The sequence below is a fragment of the Apus apus genome, chromosome 8 (assembly GCF_020740795.1).
Source record: "Apus apus isolate bApuApu2 chromosome 8, bApuApu2.pri.cur, whole genome shotgun sequence".
NCBI lineage: Eukaryota > Metazoa > Chordata > Aves > Apodiformes > Apodidae > Apus > Apus apus.
This window is the reverse complement of record NC_067289.1, coordinates 26,741,072-26,763,024: the sequence shown is the minus strand read 5'-3', so window position 1 is coordinate 26,763,024 and position 21,953 is coordinate 26,741,072. Positions and strand designations below refer to the sequence as shown.

Sequence of the window (21,953 nt, the reverse complement as noted above, 5' to 3'; positions counted from 1 at the left end):
TCCCTACCTCCCCCTTCCCCATTCCTATTTGCTTTGGTGAATACAATAAAATGTTGCTCAATGCCTCTCTGTCAAGAGTAAACAAAAGATTCTGGTAAGCTTGTCATTTCAGATAATCTTCAAAGAATTTCCTTCAATTTCTGCCAACTTACTATCACACCAGTTACCATTTAGACTGTTATTGAACTGTAGATTTTTAGCTGAATCGAAAGCACTGTAGATTTAAATGGATTTACAGAGAAGCTTCATTACATTCTTCACTCTCTATAGCTTGTATACTACTGAGAAAACAACTCCCGTGAGAGGGGCACAAGAGCCCCCTGTCTGAGGGCACCGTGACCAGCTGTACACGACGGGCGTTTCGCTGGGGTGCGGGAGCAGGCACAGGGCTGGACCCCCAGCTCCAGACTGCCTGCTGCCTATTTCCCTCGCTCTTCTCACTCCACAGATCCCTGCTTTTCACCCTCTGCCAGCAATCCCCAAACACACGGACAGGGAAGGGAGGGCCGAGGCCAGCTGCACCAGAGCTGAGCCTACCCCCCCCCGATCAGCACTGCAGACCTGCCGCAGGTCCCATGAAACGCCACCTGAGCCCAGCGTGTGGCATCTGCAGCCAGAGACAAAAGGGACCTGCTGTTCCCGACAGAGGAGAAGGGGATGTTGGCATCTCATTTCCAAGCAGTTTCAGTACCTCCCAAATGGAAATAAGGCTCAGAAATTCCACAAAAAGAGCTCCCTGCCTTATCTTACTCCTGGTCTACCACCAGACAGGAAAAGCCACATTCTTCAATGATTAAAGCATAACAGATGTATAAACCTCCAGGTTATCTAAATGCACTAAATGCACAGAAGACTTTACTTTTGCTTTATTTAAGTTCTGCAAACGTTTTGTATCTTTCAGTCTCATTGAAAAAATAACAAGATTGGACCTTACACACAGGACATATATAAAACACCTAATTAAAGTTTGCAATTGCATTTTTTTCCAAGCATACATCTATTATGTCATGAGAGTGTTTGAAGCTTTAGACATACAAGGCCACCTGTAAACTTGCAAACTGTAAAGACTTCTATTAAAAAGATGTATCTTCAATCAGTTGGGAATTCTTAAAAAAATCTCTTCTACACTCTGAGCCCTGACACAGTCATGCTCATTCTAAATGACATTTTACATTGTAGGGCAACTTAAAACTATCTGTAATAACCACAATCTTCTCTGAGGCTATTTTCTTAGCAGTCAGAAATATTATTATTATTTTGGATAGAAGACTAAGATTCAGAACATACTAAAGTGCAACAGCTTTCCTTTAATGACATACAAATCTATACCTTATTTACCAGGACTATTGCATACAGATAAATTACTAATTTTAATCACTATTAATATAAAAAATTGCAGGCACTGTCAGAATACTGAAATTCATAATTCCCCTTTTGGAACATTCTACCCATCTGCATTAACTGGAGAATCCTGCTCCTGTCTAAATAACTGTTGCCAAAGCCAGGTTTTTGAAATCTGACTAGAGCTATGATGAAATTCTGGAGTTTCCCAGGTTGGCATCACACACTAAAAATTATTTCTGCAGGCTTTTTTTTTTTTCTTTACTACAGCTGAAGGTCAGTGGTTCAGTGGAAAGATCAGCTTGTACAAGTTGCATATGCCCCATCCTGTAGATTAACTGAGGTACAAATGAAAAAATGTTTACCTCCTCTTATACTACTTAAATTCAAAGTAATTTCTTAATACTCAACTAACAGAGTTGTTAATGTATACGTGGATTATTTGTGTGGTTCCTCATTCTGATGGAAATTTGAACACAAAGCAAGCAGTATCCCTGAAATCTCCACACTTATTTGACTGTAAAAACATGAGCATTTATTTTCCTTAGTCCCTTGACTCCTCTAAATTACTCTTTCTTGATTTGTAAAAAGAACTGCATATTGTTTTTATTTAAAGATAAAACAAACATTTCTGACAGGCAAGATTTTTCCATTACCACTTTTAATTGTGCCTCACCCAAGATATTCCTGTGCCTGAGCACACTCCTATTCTCTTAAGGAACTCAAAAAACTGACAGAGGTTACTGAGGCCAGGCTCCAGAGGATGTCTGAAGAACAGGAATTCTCCTCTGGTAGACGGGGCCTAAAAAAGACCAAACACCTAATTTAATTGGTTAAATTTGAGTCTGCAGTTTGGTGTGATTAATACCTTATGAAGTTCACAGCTCAGGAGATGCTATGGGAGCTGCTGAGGGTGGGAGGAGGCAAGAGAGGTTTGCACATTCCTGAATACATTTGTATATAATTGTATATATTTTCTTTTATCATTAGTGTTTAATTAAAGCTGTGTAGTTTAGTTTTCAATCCAGGGAATCTCTTTATTCTCTCTCTCCTTCCCTACCTGGGTGGGAGGGGATGGAGAGCATTGTTGTCAAACCTGAGTCAAACTGTGACAACCACAATACCTCATTTCTCATGCTGAGGATGCTGAAATGCTATGGCCACTCTGACAGCCCTCAAAATTGCATTGAAAATATAAAGCCAGTCTTCTATTTCAACATGTCCAATCAGGAAAAAAAAATAATAAAATTGGCTATTCTGAGGAAAAAAGTCTCAAAAGCTCCCAGTGACACTGAACTGAAACTCCAAAATTTCATCTTTTCATAATCTGAATGTGTTTACAGTTTCCTGCCCCTGCTGCTGGTTTGACCCCCTGCAAACCTTTGCAGGCAAATACCCTTTAAATTTCTGGGGAGCTTCATTTATCCTCTGCCACACTATTATTTTTCAGTGTGGAAAAAATAAACAACTCCTTTAAACATACTAAGAACTAGCAATCAGGAAACTGTACTTCAGTGAGACTCACTTTTACCTACACAAGGAATAGTATGTCCCAAGATGCCATGGTGGTTGGGGCTCCACAGTATTTTACTGCTCAAACTAGATACTGGTCTCAATGTCTCCTGTCTGCCAAGCTCAAAACTTTCCACGACCAGGGACAGAAGTTACTGAAAAGCAGAAAGGACACATACAGGAGGAGGACAAAGGGTGAAGAGTTTCCAGGTGTGACTTTAAGGTATCTCACTGGTCTCATCCAGCACAGCAAAATCTATCTCAGTACATCCTGTTTGCCTAAAGATAAGCCTGTATTTTCCCCATGGCTGAGCTGGAGTCTGAATAGAATACCCTGTTTGCTCTGCTCAGGGAAATGGCGCCATTCCCTCCAGGAATATTTAGCAGTTCGAGGGCTTTTCTGCTTTGAATGTCTACCCTACACACACTACTTTCATCCAAATCACAAAAACCTTTTTTCAAATACTTCTAACATTTCAAAATAAACAGCTCCACAGTTTGCAGGCATGAAATCAGCAAGATTTTCCAAGACGTTTGGTAGGAGTGTAAGTTGATTGTGAAGTTTTCTTTTCCTTCTGTCTGCAAACAATATCCCCAAATCCATAGGAATATGGTGTTATCCTTTAGGTATGTATAAATATGATGTATTTTTAAGACCAGGGAGAAACAAGTGTGCAGTTGCAAATAGTTTTGTACTAATTCCCATTATGTACCAATGCCTTGTCATCAAGCATCTCTGATCAGCCATGCCACCCTGAATCACCACCTCTCAAAAGATTAGCCCTATTACTAAACATAATTAATTTCTTTATTACTGTTTGCAACTCAATAGAAACTAAGCAACTACAACTTTAGATGCATTCTTCAAATAAAATCCGACAGGACGAAATAATCTTTTCAAAACAATCTGATAAAGGAATATCCAGGCAAACTCTCAATATTGTCTCGACACAGAAGTAAATGACACATGTACTCTATTTTATCTAAATATCTTACCCACAACTTCTACTTACTGCACGGTTTGCAGTTCTAGCAGTGTTTATGATCAGATGCTCACACAGCTGAATCCTGCTAGCTCCAATGTAACAGGGATCTGAGCCTTACTGTCTGAAGGATGGGATTCACTTTCCACTGGCTGTTCCTTCTCTCAAAACCAGAGTGCTGAATACAGGCAAATATGGTGCCCATAGAGCTGCAGCAAATGAGCCAAATGTCCACTTTATTGTGAATCCCTGAATTTCCACTGGGAATGAAATAATAATTATTTGAGAAATTAAAAACACTTTGTAGCTGCTGATTGTTTTTGAAAACAGATTATTCTTTTTCCTCTGATTAATACTGCCAAGAATGTCAAGCTCCCATTGCAGCAAGGTCAAGGAATCTAGCAGAGTATTCACAAGCTGCCACTGGGTGCTCACAAGATTCCCTCATAAATTCCCTCAAGTCACATAATACTTTATTAAAAAAAACAAAAAACGTTTGTCTGTGAGTATAAAATAAAAAGAAACCCAGTGCAGTTATCAACACATATTAACTAGCACAGCTGACTTCAGAGCTGTACATCTGATTTTTCAGTCAGGCCTGGATGCATTTCTAAAAGCCTTACTGCAGGAAGGCTTATAGACTTTATCCAGTAATTGCTTTCTGCGTTTAACTTCCACGATAGAATAAGCAGGACAGGCTGCTGCCTTTTGTGACCATCGTGGTCTGTCTGCAACTAAAATTTCTTCACTTAGAAATCATAGCTTCATCCAGGGCACTAATTCTCAAGGGAATGACCCCTCCTGACATACTGGGCTTTGAATCAGGACCCTTCAGAAGAACACATATTCCTACCTTCTAAGCAAAGACAGGGGAGTATAAAAGCAGTTCTTTAGCAGTTTTACAGCAGTTTATTTTCAAAAGAGGGTGAGTTGAATACAAACACAGTTCATGGTATTCAAACGTCCTTATTGTCAGAAGCAGCTGGAGAGTAAAAAAATGAAGATTCACTGTCAGGAACAACCAGACATGTTAGAAAACAACTAGGAAAATGTAGATACCAAACAGTTCGAATAACTTCATCCAAAATAGAGAGGACTGGGAGGCAAAGATTTAAGACAAGGGTTTCATTTGTCTTTGCAGCACCCAAATCTACCATCGTATATGCTAGAGAAGCCATTTCTTTCTTCTTCTGGAGGGGTGGGGAAGGAGCAGTGAAAATTTCCTTGCCATTTTCAGAGAATCCTGGCCTGTAAATAAAAAAGGAATTAATTGCCGTCTTTTTTTCAACTGAAGTTAACACGAAGTGCTCAGCACCCACATGCAACCCCAGCCCGACGCAGGCCCAGGGCCGGCAGCACCGCTGGCGCTTGGCGGCAGCCCCGGCAGAAACGCCTCAGGCCTTGGCCCGTGGGTGGGTGGCCCTTACAGTAAATTCCTACCAGAAGCTTCCTTGCCAGCCTGCCCACGGCCGTGCCTGTCCCCTGCTCCCTGCCCGGCTGCTGCCCCGGTCAGGCCGCGCCATCCCATCCCCTCTGTCCTCCCGACTCCCACCACAGACCTGCCCCCGCGCTCTGCAGGTCAGCACAGGCGTGTGCGCGAGCGTGGCTGTGCACACAGGCCTTTGGGGGTTGAGCTTCTCTTAATTAGAAATCTCTCCGGAATGTGCCATCACACTGAGACTGCCGGCTACATAAAACCCTGAGGGCTCCTTGGTCTCGTGCAGCTCGACAGGGAGGGACAAGCGTGTCTATCATCACCCTGCTTGCAAAGCTAGGGAAACAGGACACCACGCCAAACCACACCACTTCACACCTCCACGCAGGTCAGCAGCAGTCACTTGAGCTCTGGGGCTCCACCTAATTCTTCTGATCAAAGCACAGCCTTCTCAGTTATTGTTCCAATAACCTACTGAAAATGTAGTAAAAACCCATGTCTAGGTCATGACTGCTGCATATTATTGCCTCCTGCATCTTCTTCTGTTTGTTGTGAAATCCACACACTGATAAGAATGACTTTAAACTGAATGCTAGAGAAAAGGTGCTCAGAAGCCTCTGCTGACCCAGGAGTAATGGACTCAGCATCGGTGCTGAATTCCCAGCCACATTTTTTTGTTCTCAATCCTAGCCTTAAAGGTCAGAATGAGCAGTCACCAATCCTTGTATTCCACAATGGCATTATCAGTACATATCCTCTGGTAATAACACAGTAGCACAGAGAATGCATAAACCAAAAGGGTAGGTCCTCAACAGAGGGAAACTGCTGAAGCTAGACTGGTTAGAGATGCTGAAGAAATTACCTCAGATACTATGTTACCTGGACAAAAACAGAATAGGTTCCACAGAGTGTCCGTTTCAGTTCAGCAGCCACTTTGAGGAAACAGATGATCAACTGCAGTCCACTAAGAGCTATAAGAATAGAGAGTAAAATGATGTTCCACTCCACGATGTTAGCAGGCTCGGTGCAGCGAGACCAAGCAGGATAATCTGTGAGGTACCTATTAGAGAAACAACAGGGTGAAGTAAGTGAAACGTAGTGGCTGCAATTCAATTTAATTACACATTTTTTTACCTATAATATATAGGAAAAGCATATTGGGATTTATATGCTTCAAGTTTAGGAGCCAGACTCTAGTCTTTCATTATACCAATGTAACTCCTGCATAGGTTTGTCAACATTAGCTAAGTGAAAAGACTTATTTCCTCAAATGCATTTGCTTAATTAGTTTCCCTGTTAGACACCCAAGTGTTAGAAAGAAACCATCATATTTTCAAATGGCAGAAGCCAAGTTTAAAACTGGAATTTTCCTTTTATTGATTTAGTTTCAGCTTTAGATAAAGTCCAGCTGACATCAGCACCAGGCAGAACAGGAAAACATCAGTGCTATCATTCTAACCAGTGCATGCAGCCTAAATGACTATTTGTTAGACACCTGCTCAGTGGCAACTGCTTTTGCCCTAAACATTCATAACCAAAACGCTTTGAGCCAAATCTGGAGTGCATTTTTCAGCATCTGGCCCTTTCTGTTGAATTCAAATTGTATTTCCAAATGGGATGGTAATGCTGGTGATATGAAGCAGAGATTGCAGATGCTCTTCAGAGTTTTGAAATAAAGGTGACAAGTGAGAGAAGGCCATAGTTTAGGAACTACTCCTGTTGGATGCTGCAGGAACTTCTTTGTGATCCTCTGAAAAGTGTAATTCTCAATGCATTCAAATGCAGCTGGAAGAGCTTGGCATTATGACTTAAATATTCAAGTCTTACCAAGCATTGATCTTTCAAAGGGAGGACAAATTCTTGTGAAAGCAGCCTCAGGGTACAGATCTGTCCCATGCCTCTGGGAGGCTGGGACAGGCAACATTTTGCCTCATTCAGGTGTCTTAGGAGATAAAGCAGCTGTATGCAAAACCACCAGTGATCAAACCAGACTTCATTGAGCTTCAGGATTTAAAAAGAAACCTACTGAGTTATTAAGTACAAAAAATGCCATCTATAATCTTTAAACCAAGAACATGAGGAATTTGAGATAAAACCTTGAGAAAGTAGCCCTGAACACTCACTCTAATCTGTATTCTTTACTACATGTGTGACTGTGACCACCACAGATAAAGGACACTTATCTAGATGGGCCTCCAGGCCTGACTGATCAGTACAAAGGTTCTTACAGTTAATCTCTCCTACAAGGAGGCAAATACCTTTTCCCTGAGGATTCTGGTGCTCATTCAAGAAGGTGAAAAACCTCACTCACCAACACAGGCCTTGTGTTCAAAGGACTGCTATTTTGTGTAAAACTGTGAGAGTGTTGGACTGTTGTTTTGATGAACAGCTTCTTCCAGAAGAGTTATGTTGATGTTTCTTACCCTCCAGCAGTGTTTTTGAAGATATAATCCCATCCACTTGATGAATTGCAAAAGGGGCCTTGGATCAACCCCAAGGTAAAAATGATGCAGCTGTATCCAGAGAAAGCAACTCCAAGCAGGGCTAGCACAATTGAAATAAAACTCTGAAGTAAAGAGAGAAAAATATTATTGTGTGGGGATGGTGTCCACAGCAAATACAGTTATTCAGCTGGGCCAGCTACTTCCCGGGGATTGAATTTCACATTTGATTGTCCCAATCTTAAAAAATCAGGAAGAAAAATACTAGGTAAAGAGCAGTAAGCACATCCATACAATACAAAGACGGAGTTTAGACAGTTTCACAACTCAGTTAAATATTGTCTGGGGATTTTTTTATTTTTTTTTAACTTGTACTTTTTGCAAAACTGTTTCCCAAAACGTTAGAGGAACACAACCACGTGTTGAACATGCTTGCATCCCAGATAGTGAGTGTCTACTGAGTCGTTACTGGAAAAAAGGACTTCCAAACAATACAAAAGCAAGGAGATGAAGCTATGTAGCTGGGGCATCTCATTGAAACTCTCAGGCCTTCTAACGTCTTATTTTATTTTACATGGATTTTTTGGTAGGGTTTGTTTGTTTGGGGTTTTTTTGCTTATTTTTTTTTATCCTGCTTCAGAAGGAGCTACATTTTCTGTGACCTCTGAAGCTGATTTAGACTCCTTCTCTGTGAAAGGAAGCAGAAACAGCACCGGAGAAGGCAGAAGGATGTGCCGGAAGGCACAGAGGGCAGGAAGGCTCAGCACAAATGTTAAAGAGAGGCACAAAAATAAAACACACTTACCCTGTAGGTTTTGTTACAGCTCTCACTCTGGCAACACCGGTAGAACATGCTGCACTCCAGTGATATCAGAATTACTGCCAACAGAAGGATCTGTAAGGGGACATGATAAGGTCAGTGAAATGGATGCCGATATTAAGCTGAAGTCCCCTTCACCTTTGGGAGGGAGGGACTGCAGCTGTTATGCTCTGTTGAGATTTTACAGCTGCTCAGTAGAAAGCACAATTACACACAATTAGCATGGAACTGGACTGTTTTTATTAGGCTGTCTGTCACTGTATGTGTTCCCTTGTACTTGAAGGACAAGAGTACAGGTCTCCCACCACAGCAAAGCATCACCTAGCATGGGCACTGTGCCAGTGAAGCTGAAGAAGCCCAAGCAAACTCACAAGAACTAGTACCAATGAAAGGACAGATGTTCTACTGGTACAACCACATCAGCCCAACAGCTTCCTGCTGATGCAGTTACATGGATCAGGGTGTCACTTTCCTTACCAACCCTGTTCTGCTGAAAAGGTCAGTGGCACAAGCTTTATGTTAAATTCACCTGGACTTTCACTTGCTTTCTCTGTCAAGTAACCACCCTTTTTTTCTCAGACTATTGGAGTATTTAAAGCTGGTACTAGAATCATTTCAACAAATCAGATGTTGGCTCCAGAATGATGAACTGCTGCTCAGAAAGGCACTGGTTTGAAAGCAGGAACATGAAAGGAGCATGTTTCTGAATCACAGCACTGTCCTCTCACGTGCTGCTGCCCTGTTTGCAACAGGATAACATACACGTGTTTAATAAACTGCTAGTGACTCCAAGGCTAAAAATACTTCAAAATATTACAGACACTTTTTCCCAAATTTTCAAATACGCATTTCTGTTCAAATTCTCTGCCTGACAGATTTTTACCCCACTAGAAAAGATGAATGTTTCTGCTTCAGAAAGAATACACAATTTCAAAAGAATGTCTCATGTTTTAATAACCCTCCCAGTTCAGTACGTTCATAAAAAAAACCTTACTTATGCAGATGAAACCTTTTAAAATACTGATTGTGTGCTTTCTGCCCTTGAGGCTGCAGTTCTTTATGAACACAGCAAGCAGGATGAGCAGTGGACAACTCCTGTTAGTGTAGTACAGCAAATGTGCATATTTCAGATGTAATGGAGAAAATCCTGCCATGCCAATCACAGTGGACAATCTCCTGCATTTAGCCTAACAACAGTAACACTCAATGCAATCCTTTAAATAATGGACTGAACACAGCTCTTAAAAACATCTGAACACTTAGGAGAACCTTTTTTTAGTTTTTTTATTATTATTATTTTGTTTTGCTAAAAAAGCTCTAATTCAATCTTCATAGAGGATTAAATCAAGATAGTGCCTGTCTCCATAATGCAAGCGTAAATTAAACTTTAAAAGCCAGCAGAAAACCCAAACACCCTGACAAATCACTTGCATGATACTAAACAGTACACAGAGCGTGTAATTCAGCATATTCACATTTGTTTCAGTCAGAGCAAGCTTTGCCTGCACTCCTTTTGCAAAAGTAATCAATTTTCTTTTATCTTTAAAATCACAATTAGCACAATTACATTGCTGCACAGGAATCCAATATTACTTGCAGTAGAATGTCATTCATTTCAAATCCATAGAAACAACACTTACCATGACACCTGAGAAACAGATCCCTTCAAAATACCACACGTAGTTGGGAAGCTGGTAACTGGCAGCATGTGAAGCTTTCCCATTAGGGAAGAACAACAGGATGTTAACAACAATACTCCAAAGGGCAAGAGGTATCAGCAGACAACTCAAACAGCTTCCACATGTCTGTAAAGCCATCTCTCAAGAACTATAGAAGCTTTGCTCTTCTGAGCTAACACAAGATTACAAGGTTTTAATATGAAAAGCCTTTGGACCTCCTCAGTTTGATCCAGTCATTTACTGCTGACAGGAACTGGTGACTGGGGTGTGATTCCAGAAATCAGAGCAGAACAGTTAGCACAACAGATGAATATCGCTGTCTAAACTCATTGTCCTTCCTAAGCGCATGTCTTTAAGTAGCAGTTTCCCTTCTAAAAGATCCTCCTTTGTGATCTTCCAAATGAAGTATGTCTAGAAGTCATACTCAGGAAGGAACTTCCCAAGTCTCATTTCCTAGTGACCACGTAGCAACGCGCTCCTACTGAGCACACGGATTACGATGCAGACAGCCTGGGACACCGGGCAGGTTGCTCAGCCTTCCTGCAGCTCAGTATCTTTTCTTCCTTAAACAGGGAAAGGGGCTGTCAAAAGATACCCACACCCAGACTCTGTGCAGAAGGCCACACTTCACCTCCCTGCAGAGACCAGAGCTTGGCAGGCAGGGCCCTAAGGGTGAAGCAACATTTGCTGCTCCCAGCCACCCTGCAGAGAGAACAGAAACCCAAAGAACACTGGTCAGAAACTGCCAGGCAGACTTCTTATCACACTTTAATTAACTATTCTTTTCCATGGCAGTATGCAGCTGAACTGTTTCATGTATTAAATCCTACTGTTTCTCCAGTTGTTTTATCCTATGCTTACAGCTGAGTATGCACAGCCACAGACCTGACCTAAGTACACGTGACTTCTTGTACAGGACAAAAGGTCTGGCTGTTTTTTCAAACGCCTGCCGTTTTGCACTGTGCAAAGCCAAAGCCAGACAGTTTCCCCATTTTCATGTGTCATCATTCCCTAAGCAGCTAAACATCCATCCCAGTACCACAGAGCCAGAGCTGCCTGTGTGCTCACAGTATGACCCAAGCCTTCTTTCCAAGCCCCTGTGAGTCATCAGAAAAGTAACTAAAAAATGAGTTTAGGGTGTATTCAATAGGAAAGTCCTAGTCAGAGAACAAAATTAATTTGGTCTCTATCAAAAGAAGGCTGATTTTAGAAACAATGATGTCATGGCATATTTTCCTTCTGTTTCCTCATGAGCTGTTTTAAGCTCTATGCACATCAGGCTCCTCTCATGTTCTCATAAAGCTGTTTGGTCCAATGTTTGGTTGGACGTTGTATTTAATTCCTTCCTGTTGCTTCAAATGAGATCACCTAAGGAACTGGTCACAGTGGCACTCATGCCATTACACCATTTTTCTGTCCATTCTCTGCTTTGACTCTCCTCTGTTTCCCTCTTCCCTTCTTTTTCTAGGAGGTTTCATTTTTAAGTCCTCAGACTTTACTGTTTCCTGTTGTATTCCCTAATCAGTACAGATACTTTTTCAGGCCTCCCTCCAAGGGAAAAAAATGTCCCTTGCAGGCTCAGGGGCCTGGACAGAACTCATACCATCCAAACTGTGCCTTAAAGACCAGAGGAAACAGCTGAATTAAAGGCAGGCACATCACATCCCCAGGGCTGATTTTTTATTAAGAAACTCAGACATCATGTAATAGGATGAAATCCTTTTTTCTAAAAGCAAAGGCCAAAATCACTAGTGAGCAGCTTAGTTTATAATCAAATTTGCTGCTTCTTCCCATAGTAATCTGTTCTGATTAGAAGAAACATGGAAAATGACACCTGGAACAGAGATCATTCTGCAGTACAGCAGCCCACATCTTGATTTACTCTGTATTCAAGCTGAGTTCTGCAAATACCAAGTCAAGGTGTGGGGTTTTTTTTGCTGTCATGCTGTACTGCCAGAATAGGAAGCAAACATTTTATGCGAAGTATTAAGCAAACCTGGCAACCAGTTTCTCAAATATCTTGCCAAGTGTTGCAAGAACTGCTTTCCTGGTGCTGTCAGTGCACACGAGCTGGTGCCGAGCCCATTACCGCAAAGCCGTGTTTACTTTGGGTGAGTGACTTCTCTGCTGACCGAAATTAATTTAACCCAAAACAACTGCTTCTCTACCATGTAACTGATAGAACTCCCAAACCACTGTCTTATACATCAGGAAACAAAGTAATTCAACTGCCTGTTTTTAAATGACAACATAAACACTAATAGTAATGCTGTGCATTAGCGCTACATGGATCGGAGCTAAACTTTTAATTCTAAACTCTAGTCTAATTATTCTGTCCATTGGAATTCCTAAAATTGATTCAGTTCTTTAATTAGCTGTGTATACCTGAAAGGCAAGTAACAATGATGCAAGCATAAAGGCTAAAATCTGTAAGTTGCATGAAAACTCTACTCTATTCCACTGAGACCCTTGTCCTCCTCCTTACAGCCCACACAATGTAAACTTGCAGAAGGTTTTTCAGACTGTGCTTTTTCACATACAGAAACACCATGCTGCACAGCAGCAAGGAATCTGGGGCATGTTCTCCTCCCTCCCATAATAGGGTGACAGAGGGATAAACAAAGCAAGCAGAAATGATATTGCCCTATTTCCATATACTTCTATATTTATGTATGAATCAACAGAACTGCAAGCAGCAGACATGCTGAGACTGTAAACACAAACTCTTCCCATCCAGGTTCTGCTGCTGCTGTGAACCTGTGTGTGCAATTTTGTTTTCACAGTTAATGCATTTCTTCAGATATGCATATTTACTGCACAGTCTTGGCTGCGAGGACAGTCCAAGGTACACCTCAAATTTCTGGCTACCTCTAAAGACTGCCCTCCCCTCCTGGTGACAAGTAGTCCCAAGCACACACTGACACCTATGGGAAATTATTTTTCTCCCATAAACGGAAACTAACTCACCTGTTTTCAAAGGCAACATTAACTGCTACACCCCGAAACTGAGCAATAATGGTAACCAGCCTCATTTCTTTGAAATGGATGGTATGTTCTGTTTTGTTTTTCACTTGAAAAACACCATTGCCAGCACCATACTGACCTTGCCAGCAGTGTTGCTGGCAGCACATCATTCAGATTCACCTCATGCCACCACTGTCCTTTAAGACCAGGAAAGCAGTGTTTCAGCATGGGCAGGAAAGGAATCACTGTCACCTGCTGGGCATTCTTAATACAAATCTTTATTTGTGGAATACAGGTGAAGTTCAGAAAAATCCTGAAGAGGTGAAGTGCATGTATCTGCCCTTGATCATCCACATTTTACTGCTGCTTTGCTTTTGCTCCATCTGAGTATTCTAGGCCAGACTAGATTTGGTCTGTGTTCATTCCAATATCAGAATGAAAATGCAACTTTATTGGGAAAGCAGCATAAAGTACAGACCCGTTATGTCAGTAGAAAGGGGAGGTGAATGTCAGTAGAAAGGTGGGCGGGAAGCATCTTTCGTCACAAGTGTTGAGGCAGTTGCCTCTACTAAGATGAAATGAACCAAAGAAATTCAGGATACATTTTGCCTTCAGATATATTGGTAGGTGAGTGGAAAACCCTTATGTGACTCCAACAACAAAGGCTGGCCCCAAGTGAGTTACATTGACAGTAACAGCACAGTTTGACAACAAGCAATGTGCATTTTAGTATACATGGAATGTAAAAAAACCCACAAAATACTCAATACCCTACACATGCACTGACGTCAATCCATTGTCAGGTTTCTAGCAAACGTACGTCTGTGGGGGGAACAAAAAGAAAGAAACACATTACAGGGAAGAATGATAATATTGTATCCAACTATAAAAGCTAATATTAACCTGACCACATTTAGACAACCACAGCATGGCTCTTTTATCCTGCAGTTACAGCATGGAAGACAGGAGTGAGAGGACAGTATTGGGTTTGGATGAGCCTAAATGTTCCACCACGTCAATTAAAAGTGTGAAGCATTTCTTAGCCATAATATGTGTATGATATAAATTACATCTGGTTTATATTAAGCCACTGCAATTCCAATATTACTACTATGATACTGATTAAACAACATGTCCATACTGTTTAGTAAGACTAGAGAAATTCGGAGGAAATTCAGAAACTTGGAGGGAATTCCCCTTCCTCATGCAAAAAACCCTACCTTCAAAAAACCCTTCAGATCTGCCTGCAGGTTTTGCTAGCTATGTGCAACTTAATTCCTTCTCTTACCCTACATTTCCTAAACAAGGCCAGGATGCTGCAGTTTTCATTCCATATGGCATAATCTCAGTGGTCTATCAGCTGTTGTGAGCAAAATACGTGGCAATAGTTAGAAAAAGCAGCTTACACAGAACTGCAACACACTGCAAAAAAGTTTAGGCCATGGCAAAGACCACCAGTACCACCAGAGATTTGTATTTCAGTCCTATCACTCATAATAGTGCTGATCACCACACGTGCCACGAGGGGAAAAGGAGCCTTCTGGCTCCTATGCAGACTAACTTCACTGTGACAGCTGATCAACCAGCTGAGAAAATGTGGTCAAATGCTACATGAAAACCCCAAACACAACAGGGCCATAAGAAAAGCTGTACACTGAATTGTTGCTTAAGAATGCCTAAAAAACAGCTGCTGAGTAAGACTACAGAGCAGCACCAGTAACAACAGTGTTCCATGTCCATCTGAGAAGCATGGTTATAACTACAGATAGCTTACCTCCTCGTGACTGCAGCACAACCCACACAGTCCACCAAGAATGCCCTTGATTATCTGTATGAAGCACAGAATGAACTCTATTCCTCCCAAGACAAGGAGGATGGAGAAGAGGGTGACATTCCACTGCACAATGTTGTGAGGTTCTTGACACGCAGACCACTTGTTATACTCAAACAAGTACCTGTACATACCAATTAAAAGCATATTAACATTGTGACAGAGTGGGATGCTTACCATGTGCTAACAACCAAATTAGGTTTAGTCTGTAACTGCATTGAGGATGATCACTCCAAGTGGGAAAACAAAATGCCGTGGTTTATTCCATGCAAAGTTTGCTCTGTTTAAGAACATGTTGAACTATCAACAATATATTTTTGTTAAGTCTTAATTTATTTTTTAAAAAGTCCAAGCTATATAGGAAGAATCTTCTATTACTAATTGAAGTGAGAAAAAAGTTCAAGAAAGCTGAAAGAGCAAAGCTATTTCTCAGAACAACCCCAGACCTTTTCAGGACTGGGCCTTTATTCTAAAGATAGCAGCCCCAGACACAGTAAAAGCATGCCAGGACCCAAACCAAATCCTCTTCCAACCTACAGGATTTCTGAGGATGAATGGGGAATAGCATACAAACCAGCCACATAGGCTGGGTTTGCTGGAGAGATCTAATTAGGGATAATTAAGAGCTTCTGGCCCTCCCCACCCTGCAGTGAACAAAGACTCTTATGAACCTTCCCTAGTTTCCATCACCATGACTCTATGCCATTGTCACTAAGGAAGGCATTATGCCAGTTTACACTGACACAAAGCAACTTCAGAAGCAAGCCTCACAAACCAGATTCTTACACAAATGGTAAGACAAATTTCATAACTACCACTATCCATAGTTCAAAGACATAAACAGTATGTGGTATACATGTATTGTTACCTATATATATTTCAGAATCCTTTTTGTAGGATGGAGGATTTATATTGGTTTTGTTTTAAGCTGTGGCAGTGCGGGGAACTGCCACCATCTCTTTAGTTCTTAGTGCATGAGAAGTGTAAACTTATGAATGGATCTTGATATAATAGTTACTGGATATTGCTGAAAGGTACTGGAATAAAACCCAGGTCTACATGGGGGAAGGTACAATATCCTCACAAACAGACCACTTACCCTCCAGAGGATTCAGTGAAAGGATATATCCAGTTTCTTTCCAGCTGAGTGTAGCAATATGGTCCATGAGACAAGGCCAGTGCAGAGATGATTATGCAGTAGCCAGAACCAAGGATCCCAACAAAGGCTGCCAGAACTGAGGACAGCACCTGCATAGCAAACACAGAGATTAACTTTCTACACAGCCATCATCTTGTCTTTGGGATGACCAGGGGCTGGAGCTCCAGGGCTCACTTACCACACAGCTCTTCCCACAGTCCTCATGGCCAAAGCAGCCACAGCAGCCCCCGTGGTGAAGCCTGATGAACACCACAGCTGGAATCAGTACCTGGGGACAGAGCAAAACAAACACACATTCCATTTAGTTGCACAGGGCAGATAAAACACAGTCCTCATGCTGCATTCATGTCCATTGTTTATTAGCAGGGGAGTGGGGGGCAGCCTGTACAGCTGATTCAGCTTTACTCCTGTTTAACACAGCAGGCATCTCACCACTGACACCAGTACTGCCAACTCCAGAACTGGTGTATTCCTGTTTCTGCTTGGTCTATACACAGCACTTCAGTGCATCAAGAGCCTGTCAAGAAAGAGCCTGCTGTTATTGTTGCAATTCACAGTATCTAGCTTCAAAAATTTCTGTATCCTGTAAATAAAATGCTTTGTAAAAAAAGCACTTTCTGCCAAATGTGGACTACAAGTTAAGTTTCTCATAATTATTTTGTTAAACCTGTACCAACATACTAGTTGCTGAAGAATAGTCATCTCTGCCTATGTCCAAGCCTGTCTAGTCAGAGCAGAAAGACTAGGACTGTTTTGCCCAATTCAGACAAACATCTCACTACAGACATCTAGCTTTTTCTACATTTTCACAAACAGTTTCCAATGACAGTAATGCAAAGTAATGAAGCAGGAGCTATCTGTAAGAAACATAAATCATCCATCCTCCAGATCTTTTTACCGTAAAACCAAGAAGGAGCTTAGTTGATTAAACAGAGTATCCTCCCCAGCAGCATTAATAAGACTTAATAATAGTTAGCACTTATAAAGACTCTACACACAGAAGTAGGTCAGAAAACCATAAAGAAAGAGTGAAGTGTCACAGCAAACTGCACAGATTTACTGAACAAGATAATAAAATAAAAACTATCCACTTGAACACCCATATACTTGCCAGCCCTTACTCAAACCTATTGCTGAGTCCTAATGCTGCAGGTCCAGAAGAGGTTCAGGAGCAGTTCCATTGATTTCACTTGTATTATTCTGTTTATAAAGCCTAGACTTTGCAAATCCCAGCCCAGGTTCCCATGGGCTGTAACAGAGCTGGAAGCACCTCCCACAAGATGGAAGGCCTCATCATGCCATCCTTTTCAACCTGTGGTTTGCAGACACCTTGAGATCTGTAGCCTGTTTCTATGAGGACTTTAAAAAGCAAATGAAAAAGGCATCCTACAATGTGTGCACAAAATTGAAAAGGTAGAAATGAATAACTTCAGATTAACAATATCCTATAATGAACACAATTCTTCATCCTTTGCTTTTACTCGAATGCAAAGCTTTGATGACTGCCACTCCATGCCCCTGAATAAAGAGCTAAGGCAAAGAACTAACTGCCAGCATCTCAGAGAATAGAAATTAAGGAATTGTAGCTAAATGCTAGTTATCTAGGGACAGCTAAAAGGAGAAGGGGTCAATAATATAACAAAAATGTATTATTTAACCTCTTACACAAACCATAAACCACTGAGAGCCTTGTTCCAGTTTTACATTTGGATTCTGCAACCTAGACCCCATGATTTTCTCAGATCTAAACTGATACAAAGTTCAGATAAAATAATTGATAGTAACCAATAATACCTATGGGGTAATGTAGCTAACTTCTTTTGATATAACTCCAGAGATTCCTGCTGATGAGATATTTGAACAATTAATTCATATAACCGATAAAGAAACAGTAATACCAAGTATCTCCAAAGCAAGTCTGAAAGAAGCAAGTAGGTCCTTACTCACCAAAAAGCCTGCACCTAGAATGCCATGGAGGCACTCCACGTATCTGCCGAGGCGATGCTGGGAAGCGTATCTTGTTTCACCATTGGGGAAATACAGTAAAATGTTGGCCACGATGCTGAGCAAGGCAAGGAAGAGCAACTGATAACCAACACATCGAGCACTCCTTCCAAAACACATGTCCTCAGCTTTGTAAATCCTCCTCTCACTCCTCCAACCTGACCTCTCTCATACCTGTCCACACCTAAAAGAAGACCAGCCTTTATTCTCCCCTCCTTAAATAGTGTTACCCAGCTCCCTGGATGACATTCACACCTCTTCATAACTACCAGTTCCAATTGTAGAGTGAGGAAACAGGGATGGCAGAACACCACCACTCTTTCCAAATGCCATCATTGTTGACAAACCAAATGCAATCAAGGAAATACTGAATACTAGGTAATTTCACTCTAATTAATATATACTGCTTGGAACAATTACCAGTGAACACGATGAGACATGGACAACACAACACAAGTTCTGTTAGGAACTGCAGGAAAAATACTTTGTTTTCTTTGTTAGAAGCAGCTCTGACTTCTAGGTTTATAGACTGATTCAGAGCAACATGAAGCCAGGGAAAGACTCTGTTGAATTCAGTAGTATTGAGTCAGAGTTTTGGGTATAAATACAATAAGGTCTACAGTAATGAGGAGTATGTAGAGCAACCTCTCAGTATGCTGTCCTGTTGATGGAATAAGAGCCTCCTCATCAAGAGGTTGCAAAACAAATAAAATTGAGCCAGCTATGCTTCTAAGGAGTGTCCTTGTTCTTGACACTATAGGACAAGCTGAACTGAGTTTAACAGCTATTTGTTAAAGCTAAATCAAGCAAACATTGGTGAAAATCCTATTTTAAAAAGAGTATTACAAAATACAGTTCTTGCACTGAAATTTCATTAAAAACACAATAAAGAAAAATGCTAAGCAGAAATGAGGTGTTTCCAAACTGTTTTACATGTACCAGTAACATTAATTTGCATAGTAAATTGAGATACAGACTGACCTGGAAAAATTAACATCTAGCCTTCTCTTTTTTCCCCTCATGCAAATTTTGCTAAAATAAGTCAAAAACTCCCTTCTCTGCATGCACTCAGCTCAACACAGAGGTGTGAGCTGCCATGCCCACCACTATCAGGTGATAGAAGGTAACTATGAAACGTGCTGGCCCAGACCAGATTCAGGAGGTGCTGCTGGTGCCATCATCATTAACACAATGCAATTCTCACTGCAAAAACAGCAGCTAGACAAAGTAAGATTGGGAATGTACAGGATGTTAGAACACTGTAGTAAGCCTCCTTCAATTATTTAGGGGAAAAATACACATTCCAATCTTTTGGTTTGGGGTTTGCTATTTTTTTTAACAGCCAAATAACAGCAAAACAATTCAAACAGAAGTCCAAATCAAATCCGTGGTATTCTTGCAAGTGATGAGAACAACACTTAAGCTGACAGAGAGAGAGACCATGTGCAAAAAGAAAAAGGGGGGAAGAAAAAACAAAGAGAGCAGCGTTGTGCAAAACTGGTTTTGTGATGTAACTTCTCCGGGTATTGTAGCTGTTGACCTTGGAGACTTCCTTCATCATGAAAAATATCCTCCAATTGTAGAAACACAGGCCTACCATTATTGTGCACTTCACCTCTGATGACTAACACCAGCATAAACATCATCCTGCAAGTTTCCTCTGCAGAATGAGATGGCTGCTCAACTGAAAACTCCCTTTATTGTGTTATGCTCAAAAAACCAAAACACTCCCCCTCCAAACCACCACCCAGCACTCTCCCTTCCCAGCCACACCATACATATGGCCACTGAGAAGTAATTTTAAATCTATTTATAATGTGTATAATTGTTTTCTAAACACTTGACCTGAAAATTTCACATAATCAAGAACTTATATTTAAAATAAATTCTACACATTATCAAGCACACAGAGCACTGCACGACCATTGCAGTCTGCAGTTACTACTGAACCTGCCCCCCACAGACAGCAGATCAGATCACTCTCCTATATAATCATATAGGTTACAAAAATCTTGAGCTTGTTTACTTCTCATGCCTGTTTACTTCATATATCCACATTTTACTGCTGGGTAAAGTGAGCAGTGGTGGGTTTTTGGAATGCATTGTGGGCATGTTGAGTTTACATACCAGTTGAGAAACTGGTGAGCAGCAGCCAAGTGAGAGGGCCCAAACTCCAGCCCCCTCAGAAGGCAGAGTTTACACTAGTGTAAACAAAACCCAAATCAGGTTTTGAATCTTTTATACAAGAACCACACTATTTGCACTTGAAGAGGTAAGATAATTGTTTACTCACTCACAGGTGCTTCCCCACAGCCCATGAGAAACTCCATTATTTTCTTCTCAAAGGACTAATTCCAGATGCCTTTCTGAGTGATCTGCGCTAGTTTTGGGTCCTGCTCTGGCAGTGGGGTGGGACTTGATGATCTTTGGAGGTCCCTTTCCAATCCCTAACATTCTGTGATTCTAGGCTAAGGCCTAACTTCAGGCTGTAGGTCTAGTCCTTGGCTCTGGCTGAGAAGCACCCACTGCAACGCAGCTCAGGAAGGACAAGACAATCCAAAGGGCAGGGAAGCCACTTGGATAGCCCGCTCTATGGTCCAGCAGGTAGGGCCACTGTGAAAGAAAGACCTCCATATCCTCTCCTGCCGAAAGGGGGCTGGTTTATAACCAACTACAGCAACTGGCTTGTATCCCCAGTTCATCAGTTTTGCACTATAAAGTTTGTCAGCAGAACAGTGGTACATGGGGCAGGACACTGACCTTTCACACCAGAGAAGTGGCTAAAATTAGGTGCCTTGTCCAAGCACTGAAGTGTCCAAGTCCAATATCACATGGGCTCCAAGGATCGAGTCTCTTGAGGCTCCTGTGCTTGGAGGATGCCACAGAACACTCTCCTTGGCTCCCTGGCACATGGTTGGGACAGTCTGACTCCTACTCCCTTCACAGAAATGAGATATTGATAGCTCAGCTACCCTAATAGCTCTTTCTGCCATCAGTGTTTTCTGAGCAAATACAGGCAATCTCCTGATTTAAAATAAAGGTGCCAGAAAGATGGAAAAGAAAGATGTTGCTCTGCTGAAAAGCATCATGTGTTTATTTCCAATAGTTTAATCTAATGCTCCAAATGGTCAGTCTTACTGCTTTATGCTGCCTTATAGTCACCTTTATATGTGGTCTGATAAGACACAATAGTGATCTGAAACAGACACATGACAAACGTCTTCCAATTACCTTGAAAACAATCTAAAAAACCCTACAAAAAGCCTTGAAGAAAACAAAAATGTTTTACATTATAAAAACTAGTTGATGTGAATCAAGGGGGTTTTACTGATGTCATTGCCATTTGGACACCCTATGCTACAACTCCTACCAGAGAGGTTCTCATTATAACTTCTCTTCCAGAGGTCCTGGTCCCACCCAACACTGGCACAAGGTTAAGGGGAGGGAAGTGACTCTCGAGGAAGCACTGGCAGGGTGTGGTAAATGCACAGCATCTGGAGATGAGACACAGCCTGGGAAATCACAGCATGGGCTGCACGGACATGTTTGGATGGACTGGGCCACACAGCACACGTGCATGGACACAGGTTGTGAGCTCACTTGTACTCCTCTGCTGCTCACAGAAGCAAATACTAGTTCAGATGATTGCTGGGAATCTCAGATGAACATGCAGTCACCTGTGAGCTAAACCAAGGGAAGCCTCTTGGCCAGCTGTCCAGACAGAGATCCCAGTGACCTTAGGAATGCTCATGACTTCCCTTTGACCAAATGCAGAAACACCTGT

General features: G+C 41.5%; 2 protein-coding genes across 2 annotated transcripts; both read right to left on the bottom strand.

Moving 5' to 3' along the window:
* Nucleotides 1-4,722: 4,722 nt before the first annotated feature.
* TM4SF18 (transmembrane 4 L six family member 18) lies at nt 4,723-10,889 on the bottom strand. Its single transcript, XM_051626473.1, has 5 exons — nt 10,173-10,889; nt 8,518-8,607; nt 7,695-7,837; nt 6,151-6,331; nt 4,723-5,084 (listed from the first exon to the last, which is right to left on the bottom strand). Exons 1-5 carry the CDS (start codon nt 10,347-10,349, stop codon nt 5,070-5,072), a joined length of 606 nt encoding a protein of 201 aa, XP_051482433.1. The 5' UTR covers nt 10,350-10,889; the 3' UTR covers nt 4,723-5,069.
* Nucleotides 8,540-18,289, bottom strand: LOC127387730 (transmembrane 4 L6 family member 1-like). The gene is made up of 6 exons (XM_051626474.1): nt 18,113-18,289; nt 16,344-16,433; nt 16,106-16,254; nt 14,950-15,130; nt 13,946-13,997; nt 8,540-8,607 (listed from the first exon to the last, which is right to left on the bottom strand). Exons 1-5 carry the CDS (start codon nt 18,287-18,289, stop codon nt 13,983-13,985), a joined length of 612 nt encoding a protein of 203 aa, XP_051482434.1. The 3' UTR covers nt 8,540-8,607; nt 13,946-13,982.
* Between the last annotated feature and the right edge of the window lie 3,664 nt (nt 18,290-21,953).